General features: G+C 35.7%; 1 protein-coding gene across 2 annotated transcripts in view; it reads left to right on the forward strand.

Moving 5' to 3' along the window:
- The first annotated feature begins 524 nt into the window (after positions 1-524).
- The window catches only part of LOC478678 (IQCJ-SCHIP1 readthrough transcript protein), a 710,941-nt gene continuing 687,396 nt past the window's right edge, over positions 525-24,069 (forward strand). Inside the window, exon 1 of one of the 2 annotated variants that reach the window (XM_038583731.1) lies at positions 525-620. In XM_038583731.1, coding sequence (XP_038439659.1) covers positions 612-620 — 9 coding nt within the window. In that variant the 5' untranslated portion in view covers positions 525-611. The remainder of the gene's footprint in view (positions 621-24,069) is intronic. The other variant, XM_038583737.1, reaches the window with a different exon arrangement.

The following is a 24,069-nucleotide window of genomic DNA, read 5'->3' on the forward strand; positions in this document are numbered from 1 at the left end:
GTAAATCTGTGTATTTATATGACTAAAGTGCATTATAAAAAGAAGCAGTAAATCCAGTTTTCTACATAAAAGGAATTAGATTTTCCAGTTTACCTCTGCACTGGGATTAATAAAATGTGCAACAAATAGCTGATGGAATGATCCATTTGAAGTTTGTAAAGGCATCTTGGGAAGCTGGCTGGAGTAGCCTTTTTATTTTTTTTCAAAAAGGATGCCTTTTAATTTTTTGATTCAGTCTTGTTCTTGAATGACTGTTTTAAAATGAGCTGAGAGACTGTTACCTGCCCATTTCTGCATGGCTGAGCAAATTCACCCGTAAATCCAAGTTTCTCTTCATTTCCATCACTATACGTCTCCAAATTACAGAGAATTCATTCCTGAGCTGGAGAGGTGCCAGAAGTTTCTCATCTAGCTGTCTGTGGGCTGCCTTTTTCTCTCCCCTCTTTGAGGCTTTCTGATGCTTAGAGTGAGCTCAACTCAAAGGTTTCCAGCCTCACACTCGCCTTACATTCCCCCACAGTCACACCGAGCTCTGTGATTCTGAGGAATACCGCGTGCCAGCACCCGATTCACAGTCTCCTTTTACCTGCAGGTGTTCCAGAAACTTCAAAATGCGTCTGGTAATGTATTTGCTTCTCTAAACATGCCACTTTGGCATGCATTATATGCAGCTGCTTATTCTTTTTTTAAAATCTGTCTTCTGAATAACATGCATGCTAAAAAATGTCAAAGGGGGCTTGTAGAAGAGTGTAAGCTTAATTATTGGTCTAGGTGTATGTGTGTGTCCTTGTTAATGTAGGCATGTTTGCATAAATATGTATGATTTATGCACATATATGTCTGCACAGGCAGATTTCACTAAAGAAATCTCACTGAAAGCACTACTTTTTATGTACATACAGGTTTTCTAATCAGATCTGTAAACATCTTACACAGCAGCAAGTAGAGGAAAAATACGTTTTTCATCCCCTTGCAAATGGCATGTTTTAGGTACCTATTTGAAAAACCCTCCTTTCTGTCTTAAAAAAAGGTGATTATGTATGTGTGTGTATTTGGGGTGTGGGGGTGTTGGTTTTTGAGAATTTGGAGAGAAGAGTTATCTTTCTGCTGCATGAGAATTTCTACCCCGTATTACCTGCTTCTTAAAACTCACTAATCACTGAGGAGAAGAGATGTGGTTCTGCTAAGAAGTAACCCCAGGGGGATGTTGAGCCGCAGTGTTCAGCAGGCATTTTAGGTATTCTAAATACTACTGCTTGAATAATAAGTAGATGGGGTAGATTTGCTATTGCCGAGTCCTGCTCTGTTCTCTGGCTTGTAGAAATCACAATCACACTGTACATTTAGGATGTGCATGTGTTTATTGAACTCTAGTAAAGCAGCAATGAGAGTCTGGGCTCATAAATCACATTATTTATTTGCCAGTGTTGGGTGGTAGATTTCTAAAATTAAGAAATTACTTAGCAATTAATAATACATTCAGCATCCCTTGTCTCATTGGGTGAGATTTACATCCTTGGGACTTGCTCTTCTAGTTATAGAGACAAATGATTTAAGGTTCAAGACTTAATTGCTATTTCAAATCCTTAAGCTAGAAAGATGCTTATAATACTTTATTTAAAAGACTTATTTTGAAAAATGTGTAGGTATGTTTCTAACAGTGGTGGTGAGCTAATTATGCCTATAATGTGCTATATGTTTAAGATATACAACTTGATTATTATTCACTTGAATAATAGAAATTTTCTTTCTTCATTTTATAATTCTTTCACTTTGCATGATGTTCTTGCTCTTGAGAGATCAATAATTATTATTATAAAGATGAGGATAATGTAGCAACTTGGAATTCAAAGAAAAGTAGGTTGAACTAGCAGTTTTCTGAGAAATTAAATAATAATAGATTTTCCCAAGTAGGTTTTCTAAATGTACAGTGGGTTTGTTATTTGAAAATGGAAAGACCTTAAATGTAAACTTGTTAAGTGGAACAGGCTAGGATAATAGGAATGCCTTCTTGTTATAGTTCCTCACTACAATTAAAATGAGGTAGTAAATAGGTTACTTTATATTGGCTATTAATTACTTTTGCTTCATGGTATTGATTATAAAACAAACAATTGATTTTTTTATTGCCTTTGAATTGGAGATGACTGTAAACTTCAGTAAAATAGTTAACTGAATTGTAACAATAAAAATGTATATTCTTGAAAATCAATGTGAAAACTACTTTTACTTTTTAGCATTCAAAATCTAATATTTCACCACTTCTAGAGCTGTGTACTTACAGAAGGTTGTGTATATTTCAAGAAAATTGCCTGTTAATGCTGATTTTTGTCAACCTTGTCCAATTCATAATTACTCAAAGTAGCACTGTAAAAGTGCATTTCAATATGTATGAATGGTCTCTTGAAAGGGCATATTATATTAGGAGCCATTAAAAACCCATGTAGGCTATTAATGTTATACTCATGTATTGCTCTGTGTGTAAGGATTTTTATTTTAGGTACCATTCATTTCCAGTATTTAAATACACCTAAGATTGTGATCTATTTGATGTGGGAACCTTGTCTTTGAGTGTGAATATCTTGATAAGGGTTTCAAATTGGATGTATAGGATGGCTGGAGATTTAGTAGCACTTTTTAAATATGTATTGCAATATGTATCAATGCATATATACAAATATTGGGCTACCTAAAAACATTCCTTGCATTCAGCCACATTACAAAGCACTTTCATCTTACCTTTGAAGTTGGTTATTTTGTTTGAAGCCACTTTCATAGGCATAAAAAGAGGTTTTATTTTTCTGAGCCTATATAGCACTGTGTAGTAGCAGGAAAACATTCAGTGCCATTTTGTAGGGAATATTACATCTACTAAATAGTGAGAGGAAAAATGCCTTGTTTCTGTTTCTAATTGTAATTTCCCACTGCCTTTTAGATGTATGGTAGACCAGGACTTTATTGTATAAAACAGATTTGTATTACCTACAATACTTGAAATGATTGTAAAACACTTCTCCATACATTAGCTTTCCCATTATATGACCGAGGTTGTTTTATGAAACATTTCATTTTTAAAGCTGACATATAGAAAGAGGATATAGAAATATAATTTGTAGACTGACCATGCACCTACAACTGAAAGCATTCATCCTTAAAGTAAGCATTTATTGACAATAGCTTTGCCAAGCCATCTTCTATCCTTGGGCAAAAGAGTGAGTAGAGGAGAGGGGTTCTTATCTAAAGTCACAGGAGATGCTAGTCCTGCTATTTCATCGTTAACAAATATTTATGGACACACAGACACTTTCAACATAGCTTGAGAATTTTATGCATATCTGTGTGGTGTGTTTGTATGTGTGTATATATATATGTATATATATATACATACAAATATAGTTTGTTTATTTGTTCCTAGTTTCAAGATGATACCATTTTAGAGTTTGCTCATAGAGAGGAATGATCACAGTTGGGATGGGTAGAATAGAAAGGCTGGTCAAGGAAACTCTGGAGAAGGTGAGTTCTCAACCAAGTTTTAGAGGAGATTATTAGCAGGATCTGATAGAAAGGGGAAGAATAGACATTTGAGGTGAATGACAAAGAATGATGTTGGCAGGAGACAACAAGGTGATGCCATTACATGGAGGAGAGGCGCCATATTGGGAATAATATGGAGGGAAATTGAAAAAAATCACAGGGTTGAGTTTGAAATATTTTAAGATAAAATAAATTGAAGATTTAAGTAATCTTCATTAGCTCTACCATATCCTGCGGAAAATTTTTCTCAAGTAAACATTTCTTCTATTTTATCATAATCAATAACCTCTATAAACAGCATTTCAAAGTCTATTCAGTGACAAAATGTAACATTTCAAGAACATTTATTATGGGCCAGGCACTGTGTTTAATACTTTCAGTGCATTATCTTGTATAGTCTTCATATACTATTAAAATCCTCATACTGCAAATGAAGATGCTGAGGTACTGGAAAGTTATATAACTTGTCTAAGGTTGTACAAAGTCAGAAGTGGATGAGCTGGGATTTGAACCTGGTGTCTAGAGCCCAGACTTTAAACTACTACATGACAAGACCACTAAAATTTATCCCTTCATCTCTAGTTCCATGTCTTGATTGGTGTGATTAATTGCTTATTATATGCATCATTTGGGTCCTCTGAGAACAGTTGCTGAGAGAGAATTATTGAGCAAGTAGTTTATTGGGGAAAACAGTATAAAGATAGAAGGGGAGGAATCAGAATTGGACAGAGAATGCCTTTAGATCTGACATTCTCATCCAACTTAATGGTAATTTTCAGGGGGAAGGATTACCTGTTTAGAGGGCCCCACCTTGGACAGAAATTGCCAGGCTGAGTACCCTTAACCTACCTGGTCTCTGACTAGGTGTTCCTAGGAGGGGGTATGGCTGTGACTCAGAAGCTGAGACAGATCTGATCCTGAATGTTCTACAGGTACAGGCTCTTACCTAACTGCACTTTTTTGCAGCTCAATGGCAAGTTCTTTCTTGAAGGGAGATCTGAATGGTGTACCCCCTTAGTTGCCAAGGTGATGTCTCTACAAAATCTGTAAGAACTCAGGGTAAGGCAAGATAGGCACCTAGGATAAAGAATTGAAGGAGGCACTCAACTGCACTTAGTGCTGAGTGGATACCTGGGAAGTTAATTTTGCACCATGGTTATTTTGCCTGCCTCACCCTAGTCCTCAGAACCCCAAATTCAAAACACTTAGAATTTTGCTCATCATTTTCCTCCCCCTAACACAGCTCTTTCAGTCTTCTCTCAGATCCAATAGCTGCTTAATGGGTCTTTCCAGCTCTAGTCTCCTTGCTCCTATCTAATTCAGTCTCCACTGCAACAGCACCAGGAGGTAAATGCAACTCCAATTTATAATTTCAATGTGTAATACTCTTCATTGGGTCCCTGTATCCTAGAGAATAAATTTCAAGCTTCTTTCTATGGGCATAGAAAGACCTCGCATGATCTGATGGTGTGAAAATCTGGACCCAGTGATGGAGGAACTTTAATACTACAGCTAAGTGCTTATTTTTATATGGAGAATAAGTTATATTTAATTTTGGGGTTAAAGGATAGGCAGGAATTTTTAGGACTGAGAAGAAGACATTCTAATGTGAAGGAAGCAGAATGAAGTAATTTGGCAGAGATTAGAGGGAATGGGCTGTTTGTATGGAATTTGGAAGTATATAGGAGGTTAATGGGAATGGGAAAGTAAATCAGAACTGATCAAAGGACTATAGCTGTGGATATATATTTTTCATCTGAATGTTTTGGAGCAGAGGAGTGACATGATCGAAATGGTATTGTGTGAAGGTGAGTATGATCATGATGTAGAGACTGCACTGAATGGAGAGCAGTCAGGAGTCAGGGAGATCAGTTGGAAGGCTTTTTTGCTATTATAGGTAAGAGGAAATGAAATCTTGAATCAGGTGTGTAAAGAAGAAAAAGATATAAGAAAATATGATGTGCAAAAAAGGATTTCAGGACTGATTAAAGGAAGGGGGTAAGGAAGAGAGTACTCAAGAGGACTTTAAAGTTTGAATTGGGTGACAAGAGGCTGATGTATGGGAACCAGAAAGGGACACAGAAGAAACTCTTTTAAGGGAAGATGACAAGAGTTCCAGAGATCTCTGCAGATGAATCTCATTTATTTTCCCAAACAAATGACACACAGATCTTTCATTTTTCTCTCATCTCAGGCACTACTTATTCAACTCCTCAAGTTTTGCCTGAGTTTAACTCACTGCCCTAATCCTTTGAATAGAATGTTGTCATAGAAGACAAAAATTACGTCTATAGACACCAGACATTCTAACAGGGCTTAGGTTCTTTTTTTCTTAATTCAACTATACCTTTTTTTTTTTTTAAAGATTTTATTTATTTGAGAGGGAGAGAGAAAGAGAACGAGTGAGCTAGAGCAGAAGAGCAGGGGGAGGGAGAAGCAGACTCCCCGGTGAGTAAGGAGCCCAATGTGGGGTTCAATCCCAGGATGCTGGGATCATGACCTGAGCCTAAGGCAGACATTTAACTGACTGAGCCATGCAGGCACCTCCAACTATACCTTTCTTTGTATCCTGCAGTTTCTAACTGCCAGTTTGAGTGAGTTATTATTAATTTTCAAGAAGACATTTTTGGCTTTATAGACCTGATCCAGGTTAGCAGAGCCTGGCAGGTTGGCCTAATTCATTGAAGGCTTATCTCATGAGGTAAATAGAAGAGCTAACACTGTTATCATGAGATGCAGACATCTTCTCATAGAGAAAACCCTGAAGCCACTGCCTCCCATTGCCCAACTAACAAAAGGACAGAGGTAATTGATTGAACATAAACAGAAAAAAAGACTAAATTCTTGGCAAATGAAGATCCACATAATATAGGATTGTGACGTATGATTGAAAACATGATTTTTAGTGAAAGGGAAGTAATGACAAAGACTTAATGCTACCTAAGCTTTAGGTAGAGGAATGAATAATTTTTTTATGGATTTGCAATGCAATGTGAGGAGCTCAAAGCAAATATTTAATTACCCTCAAAAGTAAACATAATAATGGTAAAATCTTTGTGTTCTTCCAGGCTGACTTGTTTTACTGTATAGCATAAGAAAATACTTGTTCTAATATTACATTGATATCCATGGGGTAAAAAAAAAAAAAAAAAAAGTAACTTTTAAGAGATGATCAAATTAATGTCCAAAGCCTAGTAAGCAACCACTCACTGATTTTTGCCTACCAAGATGTGTTTATCCAAAGATAAGCTCTTTACTGTGTTGTTTGTTTGTTCTCAATGATAACATAGATCTGATGCCCCATTTATAACTAGGGCTGCCAGACACAGAAATATAGGAATTGCACACTCTGATCTTCAGAATATGAAACTATCTTAAGAAGATGAGTAGAAATCTCCTTCCCAGCCCCAGACTTAGATATAGGACAGTATGTTTTCCTGATTGCATTAAAACAAAAAAGCAATAAGACACTGAAATATGAAGGCAAAGGTTCCATCTCTGTGAACTTGGATAATTCTGTGCTTCACCCTCAACCTTCAGGGAAGTGATCTGTACTAGACAATATTTAATCTTGTGATGGACTAATGTTGTCGATACTATTGATTATTACTAATTTTACAGATGAGGAAACTTGCTAGAGAGATTTAGTAACTTGCCCAAGGTCACACAGCAGGTAAGTAGCAGAACAAATTTTGAACCCAGAGCCTGTAAAACTCTCATATACTGTGCTGGACACTGGGTATAAGCAGAGCAGAAAGAGGGCTTTCCTATCTAGAAGCCTCTTTTCTGCTGCATTTCCTCCTCTTGCTGCTCTTAGCTTCCTTGGATTCTATCTCTTTTCTGTATACTATAAGGAAATATCGTTGTAAACTCAGGAACCAGCACCAAGCTATTTTGTTAAGAACTGATAATCATCTGCTTGCTAAGATTAAAAATATGTTGCTACCATATTCTTGTGATGCTTTCCCTGCAGTGTGGAATCTACCTGCTCATCCTTGCCCAACTATTTCACTCTTCTTAAAAGGGCTTTGTTGATGTTTAGAATTAGGAGACTATAATTCTGCCTTCAATTTTGGTTCACTTTGGACAATTTGAACTCACGCTTTATGGGAGAGAGCAAATTGCCTCTCTGTGCTACTATATAACCATATGCATATGAATTAAACCACATGCATAAACATTCTAACTTTATAGAACTCTGATGAAGGGAGAACTAGGTGTGATACAGCTCCTGGTAAGCTCTATTTGTTGACAGGGACAACCTCTATTTAGCCTCCTTATTCACTTCATTCTGAAGACTTGATTTCCTTAACTGTAAAATGGGTATCATGACAAATAGCTTCTCTAAAGAAGTATGGTCCAAGTAGAATAAATAGAAGGTTCAGAATTAGACATGTCTGCGTACTAATTCTCCCTCTGTCACTTTGGCAAGCCACTTTAATATCCCTGAGGAATAGGGATAAGATTGTTGTGAGGATAAGGTGGTTCATGTGTTATTCCAAGCATACAATAGGCACTTAATAATTATGTTTAACATATCATAGGCGCACAGAGGCAGATAGATGCATAAGTGGTTAAAAGCACCTCACTCTGGACTTAAACTCCGCAGTTCCAATCTGAACTCTATGACTTATCACCTGAGTGATGTTGAGAAATTTACTTCTTTGTGTTTAGTTTTCTTGTATGTAAAATGGGAATGATAAAAAGTACCTTCCTTATAGGGTTGGCGGGAGCAATACATGACTTAATGTAGGGAAAGCACGAATAGTGCCTGGCACATGGTAAGCATGAGTGTTAAGCCTCTCTTTAAGAGATTGAGTTCACTGCAATCTTGTTTCTTTCCAGAATGAGGAGCCTTGTAACTCACAGTATTCCTAAAAGCAGGAATTTACAATTTCTTGATATCCAGTGTCCACTGAATCATTGATATTATATACCTCAGTCTAACAGTTTCTCATAGATTCTATACTGTTGTTGAAGAAAATCAGTCTTTTGCGTACCAATTGTAAAGAAAGAATAAATTGGTACAACCACCTTTAAAATGGCAATTTCCAACATCTCTCACCATTTTATCTTATTTTAATATTTTTATTTTAATTCCAATAAGTTAAAATACAGTGTTACATTAGTTTTAAGTGTTCAATATAGTGATTCAACAATTTTATATATTACTCAGTGCTCATTAAGATAAGTGCATTCTTAATCCTTTCCACCTGTTCCACCCATCCCACCCATCCCCCACTCAACTCCCCTCTGGCAGCCATCAGTTTGCTTCCATAGTTAAGAGTCTGTCATTTGATATTTCTCTTTTTTCCCTTTTGTTTGTTTAATTTCCTAAATTCCACTTATATGTGACATATCTAGAAAAATGTTGCTATGGTTTGTGCATGTGCTCTCTTCTAGTATTTTTATGGTTTCAAGTTTCACATCCTTTTTGTGTTTATTTTTGTATATGATGAAAGATAGTGGTCCAGTTTTATTCTTTTTTTTTTTTTAATTTTTTTAAATTTATTTTGATAGTCATACAGAGAGAGAGAGAAAGAGGCAGACACAGGCAGAGGGAGAAGCAGGCTCCATGCACCGGGAGCCCGACGTGGGATTCGATCCCGGGTCTCCAGGATCGTGCCCTGGGCCAAAGGCAGGCGCCAAACCGCTGCGCCACCCAGGGATCCCCAGTTTTATTCTTTTCATATAGCAGTCCAGTTTTCCCAACACCATTTTTTAAGAGACTGCCTTTTTCCCATTGCATAATCTTGCCTTCTTTGTCAAAGATTAATTGACTATGTATGATCATAGATTTATATGTGGACTTACTATTCTGTTCTATTGTTCTATGTGTCTGTTTCTGTGCCAATACCATACTGTTTGATTACTATAGCTTTGTAGGATATCTTGAAATCTGGGATTGTGATGCCTCTAGTTTGTTTTTCTTTTTCAAGATTACTTTGGCTATTTGGGGTCTTTTGTGATTCAGTACAAATTTAAAGATTGAGTTCTGTGAAAAATGCTATTGATGTATCTATAACTGTTTTAAGTGCACATATCTTTCGACCTATCAGTTTTACTTCTGAAAATTTACCTATAGATGTGCTCACATAATTGAGTAAAGATGTGGAGTTGCTTTGCAAAATTATTTGTGATGTTAGAAATCTATTAACAACTAAATATACATATACAGAGAAAAATATTTAAACAGTTTATGGTATATCCATGCAATAAAATACTGCAGAGGAGATTTTAAAACTGTTAGAGTCATAGGAGTGGGTATGAGAAACTGTACACATGTATTTTTAAGAGGAAAAAAAGCATTTTTAAGAGCAATCTCTATAGAATGAGTGATATTGTTTGTGTTAAAAATAGATATATTTATATCCTTTGCTTATTAAAGCATAGAAAAACTCTCAACATATATATGAGAAACCGTCAGTAGTGTTTACTAAGGAGAAGTGGAAATGTACATTGAGTGGGCACTTCTACCTTCCACTGTACATGTACTATTTGAATTGTTTAACATGGGCATGTATTGCTTTTACAACTTAAAGAAGTAGTCAAGAAAAATCCCTTTATTTCTCCTACCTCCAGATATTATTTTTTAAAGAAATTATTCCATCATGCAAATATAATGCTAAGCCTAGGTGTAATATTTTTGAATTATTGAGCCAAGTGTTATCCTAAGTTAAAACAGAATGTGTAGCAACTCAATCAGTGCCAAAGCTCCAATTTCCTCCCAGGGAGCAGAAACCAAAATGACTAAGGAGATTTCCTAACATCAAGTCACAGGAGAGTCGTAAGTCCTGTGACAAAAATTCCTGGTGTTCAAAAGTTCATGCACTTAGAGAAGAAACATTAAGTCAGACAGCATCAGATGGGGGAAGGTAACATCTATTCAGTGACTTTTCCTCAGGACTTATTTAGTTGAATGCTAAACATGGGAGAGCATTCCACATGGGATTTTTTTTTTTTTTGTATATATTAAGGTTTCTCTGTATTTCTGAAGTCCTTCACACAGTTTTTTGCAAAATGCTATATCAAAGTTACATTGCTTTTGGGTTTTGAGGGCAGAAGTAATTTGCATGGAGAGGTTAATCAAGATTTTTGCCCTTTGTACTTTTAAAAGTGCTTACACATACATTGTCTCATTTGATACTCACAAATGAGGTATTTAAGAGAAGTATTGTAAAGCTCATTTTCCACATAAGGACCTGAGGTTTGGAGAGGTTAAGTGACAAGCTTAAGCAAGTCAGTGTGGAGCTGAACACATAAGGACTCTTGGTTATGTCTTGGCCGCCCTTGCCACTGGTAGCGAAGGGCATGGCTGTGTAGCAGAGTCATTTCTATGATTGTAATGTTGGTCTAATACTTTCTTGAAATCACTTTAATTCTGGTTTAGGAAGACCCAGCCATGACCAATTGAACTTTCTTCCCAATGTGAATTATAAACACACTTATTTAAATGGCTAAAGGACATCTAGTAAAATTGAGATAGACTCAAGTTCCCATTTTGATTCTACTCCTTATTAGCTATGTAATCTTGGGCAAATTGTTCTCTTATCTATAAAATGGGAATAAGGATAGCATTAATCTTTCTGGGATGCTTCTAAGAGCTTAAACAAAATAATGTATGAACGGTGCTTGATAAAATGCATGGAACATATAGCAAGGGTCAATAAACACCAGCTACAATAATAATTGTTAATAATACTATAAACAAGAGTTCAGGTCGGTACAATAGGCAAGACTCTAATAGAGACCAGATCTTTTGTGCACTTGGAGATGACATCCAAGAGCTGCATCCCAGGGTGGACAGCAATCAGTTTCTTTCTTTTTGGAGAAAGCTACCTTGGAACCATAAAGAGCTAACTAAACACAGGTAGAAAATTTGCTTAAAACTTCAGTAAGCATCATTGCAGGGGCTTGGGAATCTTGGACTTCAGAGACCCTCCCTGACCAGAAATAGAGCTCACCAGTTTTCCAGTTTGTGGTCAATAGTAGGAGGAGGTAGGCAAATCTCTTAAATTTCAACTTCTTAAGTCAGATTTTGGGGGAAATCTGAGAAACCAGAGCTCAGATAATTACAGCTCCGTGTAATGAATAGTGAAGGGATTTATTTGCTATTTAGCTTAAAACTACCCTACTAATTCTTTTGAACTCTTTAAACATAATTTTCCTTACTATGTAATTAATTTATGCATACTGCAGCAAATACACAGAACTTGAACAGAGGAAATAGAAGCTCTTTGAAACATATTAATTTTGGTATGCAGTTTTTGACACTTTTGTGAAAAAAATGTATTTTTAAAACAAAACTTTACAACAGTCTGTATATAGTTTATGGCCTTCCAAATCCTAAGTATATATATCATGCACATCTTTCCATGTCAATAAATGTTTTTCTAGAACTTCATTTTAATGATTATATAGTATTCCTTTGGATGGGCATTTCATAATTTAATCTTCTAACGTTGAATGCTTAGGTTTTCTTCCAGCAAGAAAAATTCCTGCAAGAAAAATTCTTCTTGAAAAATTATTCGACAAATCCTTAATTCTTTCTTTAAAATATATTCCTAGAAGTGGAATTTCTAGGCCAAATTATAAATGTATTTTTAAGGATTTTGGTGTCAAATTGTCTTCCAGTTAAATTTGATCAATTTTATCCTTATTAGTGCACAAGTGTAATGAAATTATTGAATTTTTAATATATTTTATTTATTTATTTATTTATTCATTCATTCATTCATTCATTCATTCATTCATTCATTCATAAGAGACACACAGAGAGAGGCAAAGACATAGGCAGAGGGAGAAGCAGACTCCCTGTGGGGAGCCCGATGCAGAACTTGATCCCAGCACCTGGGGATCATGACCTGAGCCGAAGGCAGACGCTCAACCACTGAGCCACTCAGGAGTCCTGAGATCATTGAATATCTAAGTAAACAAAATTTCTGTTCATTTAATTTAAAAGGTGAATACTTTTATAATAGCCTGTATTGCTATGCCAAGAGTAAAGAGTATTTCTTTTTAATGCCAACTTCTATTTTTGTTTTCATACTCCAAACACAGTATACCCATAAAATAGTGTGTTCATTTTTCTAGGGAGTTTGATAATGATATCAGTATAATAAGATTAGCTTTTGATGAAATGTAACAAAATTTGGAAGTAATTTGGAGGAAAAGTTACTACAAGCATACTTCCACTGCAGCACATTAATTCCACTCACATACCTTTTTAAGGTGTGAGAATAAAACAATCAAGGACATATAAATCCTTCCACTGTGGTTATCATCACATCAATTTTCTCTAGAGTTGAAAGTAACCCTGCCTGATCCTTTCTGCACCAACTAGGTTTTTCAGAGTGGAAATGTTAAGATTGGAACCTTTTCAGTAGAAATTACTCTTGATGACACCAGCTCTGCTGTCAGAGTAACTCCTGCTGGACAGAAAGTGTCTGAATTAATGGTCTAATAAACTGAGTTAGTGTTTCATTTTAGCAAAGGATTAATTAGGGGAAAAGAGACTAACATTTATTTGGGTTCGTATTTGACATATTACGTTTTTGCATTTAATACTCCCTATAAACCTATGAGGTAGGTATTACTGTGGGCATAATGAAGCAACTAAATAAATCATCTTCCCTAAGGCAGCATAGCTGGTGAGCTGCAAGCGTGGGATCTGAACCTGGGTTCCTGCTTCTGGAACCTATGCTCTTTACGCTGCTCTTTCTTACCAGTTAACAGCAAACCTGACTGTTTCTTTTCTAGAATATTCATTTTAAATGGAATACACTGTTAGCCAACTAAACTGTAGGTTCTCTCGTATAAATCAGCATGTCAGAGACTGGATCCACTTATTAATGCTGTTTCAGTTAGGATACATTTGTAGACCCCAAACAGAAAACCCACTATCTTGCTTAACAAGATATCCTGAGACAGAGGATTTTTGGGGGTATTTGTAGAGGCTTGGGGATTTCATTAGGGATCTACGTTCTTTTCATCTTGCTGCTCTGCTACATTCAGTGCTGGCTCATACTTGCCTTTTATAGTTGTGTGGTGATTTCAGGAGCTCCAAGTACATCTTCATACAACAATATTTAGAGACAGAAAAGTGGAATAGCTCCTTCTCCCACACCTTTTTTTTTTTTTTTAGCAAGGCAAACTGCCCAGTAGATTCTCTTTTGTGTCTCATAATACAGAACTGTGTGGTGGGCTCCTTCCTAAACCAAACACTGGCATGGAGAATGGCTTAGGCCCATCAAGATATACCCCCAGGGCTGGAAAGAATGAACCCTGAAACCAGGGCCAGGTAGCAGGAAGAAGCAACTGAAAAGGCTACCAATAATGTTTTGTGGAGATTTTTTTTTCCCTAAGTAATTGTGTATATACTCTGAGGTTCTTCAATGGGAGAAAAGTATATTGTTGCTTTTTCTGGATATATATATATATATATATATATATATATATATATATATATATATAATACATAATATATATGTATAATTTTTTTCCAATTTTCATCACCTTCTTCTAGTAGAGAACTAGGTAAAAGGTATATAAAATCTCTACATATCATTTCTAACAACTGCATGCAAATCTATAATTATCTAAAAATAAAAAGTGGAAAAAAATGTGTGTGCTAGGGAAGATTTTTGTTTGGAAATGTCGAGTTTGGGGAGCTAAAGAAGCTGAGTAGGATGTTTTAGGACAGTTCTAGGGTTCTAGGATTTAAGGACAATGTTAAGGATGAAGGGAGTTAATAAATCTGGAGGCTATTTGCATAAAAGTGGTTAGGGAAGTCTTTGGTGAGATTCCCTGGGAGTTAGAGTAAAGCCATAATAATAATAATAGGAGCTCATATAATTGATGAATTACTAAGTGCCAAGCATTATGCAACTCCTTTAGACTTATAATGTACCTACTTTTAATATATCCAATTTCAGATGAGGAAACTAAGGCTTAGAAGAGTTAAGTAACTTTGTCAGGGTCACAGAGCTGGTAACCAGAGAAACTAGTCTGTGTGACTCCAGAGGTTACTCTGCCTCCAACGGGTAGAGAAGACCCTCTGTAAAAGCATAAGAAACATGATCATTATCAAATCTTGGCAGGAAAAGAGAAGCTCACGAAAGTGACAGAGATAGTAACTCTGTTTCATCCAGTTTCTGTAGCCTCAGTTTTAATGAGGTTTTATTCTTGTCCTCTCCTTCGGTTTTCAGAAAATCCCAGTGTGCTGGGAATGGATAGACTCTGTGCATGGGGTTGGTAGGTTGGCAGGTTGGTTCTAAAAGTAAGTGGTCCACAGAGCTGGTGGGTGGGGCTGCTACTGAATCTCTTACTGGAGTCAATGGACCAAGGCCCAAGGGAGGGAAGTAAGACCAGTGATCAGGACACTTGGCCCAGGCTGAAAAGTAGGATGCATGCAGTGGAAAGAAGAGAAGGAGAGGAAGTAAAGGTCACCTGTGAGGAAACCAATGTGCAAGAGGATGAAATGAGATCATTCTGGAGCTCAGTCTAGGGTTATGGAGAGCCTGCAGTGACCTTCCTTTCCATAAGATCTGAGATAGTCAGGGCCCCTCCCTTGAAGAGATAGAGCTGAGTCCAACATAATCCATTTGTCTTGTCTCAGGCTTCCTACCTTTTCTTTTCATTAAATTGGCCAATTGGAAAGAATCAAATTGATCAGTTGTCTGGTTTCACGTGGGCATAATATAAAAGCCTCACCAGATTTTAGGAAAAATAATTTAATTAATTAATTAATTAATTAAAATTTTACTTAGTTAACATACAGGGCAGTATTAGTTTCTGAAGCAGAGTTCAGTGAGTCATCACTTACATATAACACCCATTGCTTATCACAATAGGTGCCCTCCTTAATACCCTTCACACATCTAGCTTTTAGTTTCTTGAGTGCCAATTTCACCAGTTGATTTGTATCTTAACTCCTAAAGATGTAGCTTTAAAAAATAAACTCCCTAAAGTATACTGAAAAGAACCAATTGAGGAATTTTAAAAATTATGTTAATAATTAATGTTGACACACAATAACCCTAATTTGAATTATTCTTAGTGTTTTCTGAGTACTTCAGCACTGTTATTTTTTATTTTTATTTTTATTTTTATTTATTTGAGAGAGAGAGAGGAACGAGGTGGGAGGGGGTGGACAGAGAGAGAGGGAAAAGCAGACTCCTTGCTGAGCAGGGAGCTTGACAAGGGACTAGATCCGAGGACCCCATTCACGACCCAAGCCAAATGCAGACACTTAACTGACTGAGCCACCTGGGTGCCCAGCACTGTTATTTTTATAGTTTATCAGTTTTTACTACAATAAATGTATATGTATACAATGGAATATTATCCAGTCTTTAAAAATAAGGAAATTCTGGCATTTATGACAGTATGGATTAACCTAGAAGATATAGTAAGCCAGACACAGAAGACACATACTACATATCACTTATATGTGAACTAATAGAAATGAACAGTAGAATGGTGGTTGCCAGGGGCTGGGGTATAGGAGAGGAGGTAAAATGGAGAGAGATTGGCCAAAGGGCACACATTTTTAGTTATAAAATGAATAAGTTATAAGATGAATATAGTAACCATGGACAGCATGGTTACTATAATTAACGATACTGTATTGTATATTGAAATCTGCTAAGAGAAGATATCTTAACATTCTTCCTAAAAAAAAAAAAAAAGTAATTGTGTGAGGTGATGGGTGTGTTAACTTGATTGTGGGAATCATTTTACAGTGTATGAAAATATCAAATCAGCAAAATATATTACATTTTTGTTTGCCAATTTTACCTCAACAAAGCTAGAAAAAAGAAATCAAGGAATTTCTGAAAACCCAGAAGTATCATTAAACAGACAGACACACACAAAGATGATGTGAAGGAGCTTCCTTTGGCAAATTTTGGGACAGTTTGAATATCAAAATAATAATAACATTAAAGGATTATAGCTCATTAAATAAAATTTTCAAAAGTCCATGGTTTGATAGTGATACTGAAAATAAAGGATGAAAGAGGAGTAAGGAAAGATGTTCTTTATAAAATACCAGCTAATCAGTGAAAACAATGATGGAATTAGACTACTATTTTTAAATTTCTAATAAAGTAGTCAAAGATTATCAGTGGATGTGAAAGTCATTTTGAAGACTCAGGACCTTCTCATAATCTTAACATATCACCCCTCAGATGACTTAAATTATTACAAAGGGGAAAATGTGCCTCTAGAGTGGAGAGATTCAGAGGACACCATCGTACCCAAATTAGCATTGCTGAGTATGGGACAAACAGACGTTATCTATTTCCTCATGTGTAAGAAGAATACCATATCACTTACATAGTACTCTTGAAAAAAATGTTAAACCAGAATATAATTATAGAAGTAATCTGACAAGTCCAAAATCCATTTTATAAGACAAGTGGCTGGTATCATTAAAAAAAATCCTGTATAGTTAACCTACAGTGTTATATTATTTTCAAATATACAATAAAATGATTCAACAATTCTATATATTACTCAGTGCTCATCAAGATAAGTGTGCTCTTAATCCCTTTCAGCTATCTCACCACCCTGCTCCACCCACCTCTGCTCTGGTAACCATAAGTTCATTGGCTATAGTTAAGAGTCTGTTTTTTGGTTTCTCTCTCTCTCTCCCCAAAAACCATTTATTTTGTTTCTTAAATTGCACATATGAGTGAAATCATATGGTATTTGTCTCTCTCTGACTTATTTTGCTTAGCATGATATTTTCTAGGCCCATTTTGTTGCTACAAATGACAATATTACATTGTGTTCTATGAGTACAATTCCATTGTATCTATATACCACATCTTTATCCATTCATCTGTCAATGGACACTTGGGCAGTTTCCATAATTTGGCTATTGTAAATAATGATGCAATAAACATAGGGGTCCATATATCCTTTCCAACTAGTAGTTTTGTATTCTGTGGGTAAATACCCAGTAGTGTGATAACTGGATCATATGGTAGTTTTATTTTTAATTTTTGAGGAACCTCCATGCTGTTTTCCATAGTGGCTGCACCAGTTTGCATTCCAACCAACCGTGCATGAGAGTTCCCTTTTTCTCCCCAATCCTCTCCAACACTTGTTGTTTCTTGTGTTTTTGATTCTAGCCATTTTCAAAGGTGTGATGTGATATCTCTGGGGTTTTGATTTCCATTTCCCTGATGATGAGTGATGTTGAGCATCTTTTCATATATCTGTTTGCCATCTGTATGTCTTGTTTGGAGAAGTGTCTGTTCATGTTTTTAATTGGACTATTTGGGAGTTTTGGATGTTAAGTTGTATAAATTCTTTATATATTTTGGATACTAACCCTTTATCAAGTGTGTCATTTGCAAATATCTTCTATTCAGTAGGTGTCTTTTAGTTTTATTATTTCCTTTCCTTGGTAGGAGCTTTTTTTTTCTTTTTTAAATTTTTTTTAATTTATTCATTTTATGAAAGAGAGAAAGAGACAGACAGACAGACCGAGGCACAGGCAAAGACACAGGCAGACAGAGAAGCAGGCTTCATGCGGGAGCCCGATGTGGGACTCGATCTCAGGTCTCCAGGATCACTCCCTGGGCCAAAGGCAGGCGCTAAACCACTGAGCCACCCCAGGATCCCCGAGCTTTTTCTTTAAATGTAATTTCAATAGTTTATTTTTGCTTTTGTTTCTCTTGCCTCAAGAGGCATCTAGGAAAATGTTAATATGACACATACTAGAGAAATTTGCAACCTGTGCTCTCTTCTAGATTTTTTAGGGTTTCGGGTCTCAGATTTAGGACCTTAGTCCATTTCGAGTTTATTTTTGTGTATGCTAAAAGAGATTGGTCTAGTTTTATTCTTTTTATGTAACTGTCCAGTTTTCTGGACACCGTTTGTTGAAGAGACTTTTGCATTGCATATTCTTGCCTCCTTTGTCGAAGATTAATTGATTATGTAATTGTGAATTTATATATGGACTTTCTATTCTGTTCTATTGATCTATGTGTCTATTTCTGTGCCATAACTATACTATTGTGATTACTGTAGCTTTGTATTATATCTTGAAATCTGGGATTTTTATATCTCCAGTGTTCTTATTTCTCAAAATTGCTTTGGCTCTTTAGAGTCTTTTGTGACTCCACACAAATTTTAATATTTTTTGTTCTAATTCTGTGAAAAATGGTGTTGACATTTTGATAGGGATTGCATTAAATCTTTAGATTGCTTTGGGTAGTGCAGGACATTTTAACAATACTTGTTCTTCCAATCTGTGAGCTGGAATACCTTTCCATTTTTTTGTGTCATTTTCAATTTCTTTCATCAGTGTTTTATAGATGTTAGAGTACAGGTCTTACATCTCCTTAGTTAAGTTTATTCCTAAATGTTTTACTATTTTTGGCACAATTGTCAATGGGATTAATTTCTTAATTTCTCTTTCTGCTACATCATCGTTAATGTAGAGATATGCAATGAATTTCTGTATTTTGATTTTGTATTCTATACCCTTGCTGAATTCATTATCAGTTTGGTGGAGACTTTAGGGTTTTCTATATATAGAATGTCATCTGCAAAAAAGTGAAAATCTCACTTTTTCCTTACCAGTTTGTATGCCTTTTATTTCTTTTTCTTGCCTGATTGCTGTGGCTAGGACTTTCAGTACCATGTTGAATAAAAGTGGTGAGAATGGACCTTGTCTTGTTCCTGACCTTGGGGAAAAGCTCTCAGTTTTTCACCATTGATATAATGATCACTGTGGGTTTTTCATATATGGCTTTATTATGCTGAAGAATGTTCCCTATAAACTTACTTTGTTGAGAATTTTTTTTTAAATCATGAATGGATGATGTGTTTTGTCAAATGTGTTTTCTGCATCTATTGAAATGATCCTATGGTTATTCATTCTCCTATTGATGTGATATATCACATTGATTAATGTGTGAATATTGAACCACCCTTGTATCCCAGGAATAAATTTCCCTTGATCATGGTGAATAATTTTTTAATATATTATTGGATTCAGCTTGCTAATATTTTGTTGAAGATTTTTGTATTTATAGTCATTAGAGATATTGGTCTGTAATTCTTTCTTTGTGTTATGTGTTTATCTGGTTTTGGTATCAGGGTAACGCTGGCCTCAGAATGAATTTGGAAGCTTTCCTTCTCTTCTATTTTTTTTGGAATAGTTTGAGAAAAATAGGTAGTAACTCTAAACATTTGGTTGGATTCACCTATGAAGGCTTCTGGTCCTAGACTTTTGTTTATTGGGAGTTTTTGATTATTGATTCAATTTCATTGCTGGTAATTGGTCTATTCAAATTCTCTATTTCTTCCTGATTCAGTTATGGGAGATTATGTGTTTCTAGGAATTTCTTCTCCATTTCTTCTAGGTGGTCCAATTTGTTGACATATGATTTTTATAATATTCTCTTACAATCCTTTGTATTTCTGTGGTATGAGTTGTTTATCTTTTTTGCTCATTTTGTTCATTTGAGTTCTCTATTTTTTTGATAAGTCTGGCTAAAGATTTATCAATTTTGTTGTTTTTTTTTTTTCAAATAACCAGTTCCTGGCTTATTAATCTCTGTTCCATTGTTTTTTCAGTTTCTATTTTGTTTATTTCTGCTCTAATCTTTATTTCCTTCTGTCCATTGGTTTTGGGTTTTTCTTTTTGTATTCTTTTTTTCTAGACCCACTAGGTATAAGGTGAGTTTCTTTATTTGAAACTTTTCTTGCTTCTGAGGTAGGCCTATATTGCTATAATCTTCCCTTGTAGAACAGCTTTTGCTGTATCCCAAAGATTTTGGGCTGTTGTGCTTTCATTTTCATTTGCCTCCATGTATTTGTTTATTTCCCCTTTGATTTCTTAGTAGACATATTCATTGTTTAGTAGCTTGTATTTGTGTTCTTTCCAGAACTTTTCTTGTGATTGATTTCTAGTTTTCATAGTGTTGGGTTGAATAAGATGCATGGTATGACCAGTCTTTTTGAATTTGTTGAGACTTGTTTCGTGGCCTAATATGTGAGCTATCTGGAGAATGTTTAAAAGAGCGTGTATTCCATTATTTTACTATATTTTAATTTGGAATGTTCTGAATATACTGGTTAGATCCATCTTGTCCATTGTGTCATTAAAGACACTGTTTCTTTGTTGATTTTCTGTTTGGATGATCGATTCATTGATGTAAGTGGAATGTTAAAGTCCCATACTATTTTTGTTCTGTGTCAACTACTTTATGTTTGTCATTGTATTACTATCAGTTGCTTTCTTTATGTATATATTGGGTGCTCCCATGTTGGGTGTATAAATACTCACAATTGTTATATCGTCCTGTTGAACTGTTCCCTTTATGATTATATAATGTTTTTCTTTGTCTCTTTTTACAGTCCTTGTTTTGAAATCTATTTTGTTGGATGTAAGTATGCTAGGCTGGCTTTTTTTTTTTTTTTTTACTTCCATTTGCTTGATAAATGCTTTTCCATCCCTTCACTTCAATCTGCAGGTATCTTTAGGTCTGAGATGAGTCTCTTATAGTCAATATCCATTCTGTCATCCTATGTATATATATTTTTGGAGTGGTTAGTCCATTTACATTCAAAGTAATTATTGATAGGTACAACTTTTTGACATTTTGTTACTTGTTTTATGGTTGGTTTTGGATTTCTTCACTTCCATTCTTCTCTTACTCTCTTCTCTGACAGTTGGCTTTCTTTAGTGATGTACTTGGATTCTTTTCTCTTTATCTTTTGCATATATATTACTGGTTTTTGATTTGTGGTTACCATTAGGTTTATATATAACACCTTATGCATATAGCAATCTAATAAAATTGATGGTCATTTAAATTTTAACCCATTCTTTACTCCTGTCTCCCCAATATATTAAGTAAATAGTATCATACATTATATCCCTTTATTTTGTGAATCCCTTGACTAATTTTTATATACATGCTTATTTTTATGGCTTCTGTGCTTCCTCCTTTTCTTACTCCTACTTTTGATCTTTGCTTTCCACTCAAAGAGTACCCTTTAACATTTCATATGGTGCTAGATTAGTGATAACACATTCCTTTAATTTCTGTTTGTCTGCTAAGCTATCTATCCTCCTATTCTGAATGATAATCTTGCTGGATAGAGTATTCTTAGATGCAGGTTTTTTTTCTCTCAGCACTTTGTATATAACATGCCACTCTCTTCTGACCTGTAAAGTTTCTGCTGAAATATCTGCTGATAGCCTTGTGAAGTTTTCCTTATAGTAACTATCTTCTTTTTTCTTGTTGCTTTTAAAATTCTCTCCTTATCACTATTACCATTTTATTACTGTGTGGCTTGGTGTAGACCTTCTTGGCTTGATTTTTTTAAGGGTTCTCCGTACATCCTGAATCTAGCATTCTGTTTCCTTTCCCACATTCATGAAATTTTCAGCTATTATTTCCTCAAGTATTTTTTCTTCCTTTTCTCTCTTATCCTTTTGAGATCCCTATAATATAAATGTTATTACACTTGATGGTGTTGCTGAGTCCTGTAAGTCTGTTTTCATTTTTTATTATTTATTTCCTTATCTTACCTTCTTCCTTGTTCACCTTAATTGCTTTCCATTACTCTGTCTTCCAGGTTGCTGATCTGTTTTCTGCTTCCTATATTTTACTGTTTATCTAATTTACTATATCTTTACTTTCCATTATTGAGTTCTTCATCTTATTGGTTCTTTTTTATGCCTTCTCTATCTTTGTTAAGGGTCTCACTGAGGTTCTCCACTTCTTTCTCAAGTATAATGAGTATCTTTATGACCATTACATTAAAGTATCTATAAGTATCTATAACGCATATTACTTATCTCTATTTCCATTTAGGTCTCTTGCTATGATTTTGTTCTTTGCTTTCATTTGGGATATATTTCTCGGCCTCCTTATTTTATCTAACTCTCTGTATCAGTTTCTATGTGTTAGGAGTGTCAACAGTGTCACCTGCTCTTAAAAGTAGTGGCCTTAGTAAGAAGAGTTCCTGTAGTGTCCTGTAGTGCAGTGTCCTCTGTTCACCAGAACTTGGCACTTCAGAGGTATTTCCAATGTGTGTTGTGTATACTCTAATGTGGCTGAGCCACTTTTGTCTTCAGTCCAGTTATCTGCAATGGCTGTCTTTGCCTATTGTGGGCATGGTTTTATTCCTGTGTTGTTAGTAGGCCAGTCTTGGTCTGCCTTGGTCTTAAGTTTTCAGACCAGGCATTTGCCAGAGATGCAGTACCACCAAACTGCAGGGTACTTTCCCTGTGTTGTCCCCTGAGAAACTTTTTTTTTGGTGGGCAGGGCTTGCATTCAATCTAGATGGCCTGTGGAGTTGGATGGGTGTGTGGAGATCTTCCTTCCTGAAGCAGGAGTTACTTTGGTGTGGTTCTGGTCCCTGTGTTCACTATTTGCACATTGCCAGACTTGTGGCACCACTTTGGATGGGCTCTGGCTAAGGGCATATTTGAAGGGGCAGATCCATAGGAGAATATAGGATGGGATGTGCTATGCCAGTAAGGTCTGCAGTGGTCTGCTGCAGGAGGGGACCTGTACCCAGGGTCTGAGGCAAGCTAGATTGGAAGTGGTGGGTCTGCAGAAGTACGTGGGAATAGGGCAAGGTATTAGCAAGGTTTGTGAGTATCTGCATTGGGAAGGGACCTGGACATAAGGCCTGACTGGAGTAGGTATGTCATCAGGAGAACAAAGTGGGCAGGGCATTCTGTTAGCAAGTTAGGTAACATTGTTGCTGTGCTGGTTCCTGCAGGTGTCTGTGTGTCTAGGCTAGGGGGTGCAGGAGGGATATTGCTTTACCATCTTATTTTTGTTCTTGGAAAAATCTCCCAAAGATCCCTGCTTCTCCATCACATACTCTGAGATTAGTTACAAATTTTCTTGTATACCCCAGGCAGTTTTCAGACTGCTGCTTCTATGCTGTATCTCCCACCCCTACTTTGTGCAAAAGCTGTAGAAAACATTTTAGAGAAAACAAGGGAAATTTAAACATGGATGGAATATAAGATAATGTTGAATTAATGTGATTTATCTTAGCTGGGATATTGCATTGAAGTCATGTAAGAGAATACTCTTATTCTTAGAAGATATATGCTGAAGTACTTAGGGTTGAAGTGTCATGATCTTTAATAACATACATATCAATATCTATTTTCAAATAACTAAATTTTTTATGGACTTACAATTTGATGCAGTTGGTTTAGATATTTAATTTATTGGTTATTAACTTGGACTTTTCTCATTTCTCAAAGTTATGAGAATTCATTTAAAACCCCTCTATGAAGGATGCCTGGGTAGCTCAATGGTTGAGTGGCTACCTTTGGCCCAGGTTTAGGGATCAAGTCCTACATCAGTCTCCCTGCAGGGGGTCCTACTTCTCCTTCTGCCTATGTCTCTGCCTCTCCCTGTGTCTCTCTGAATAAATAAATAAAAATCTTTAAAATTAAATCCCTCTATGGTAGTTTGAACTCTGTCTCCCATTTCATCAGTTTTTTTGTTTCTTTTCACCCTCATACTTTCTCAACAA

The sequence above is a fragment of the Canis lupus genome, chromosome 34 (assembly GCF_011100685.1).
Source record: "Canis lupus familiaris isolate Mischka breed German Shepherd chromosome 34, alternate assembly UU_Cfam_GSD_1.0, whole genome shotgun sequence".
NCBI classification, from domain to species: Eukaryota; Metazoa; Chordata; class Mammalia; order Carnivora; family Canidae; genus Canis; species Canis lupus.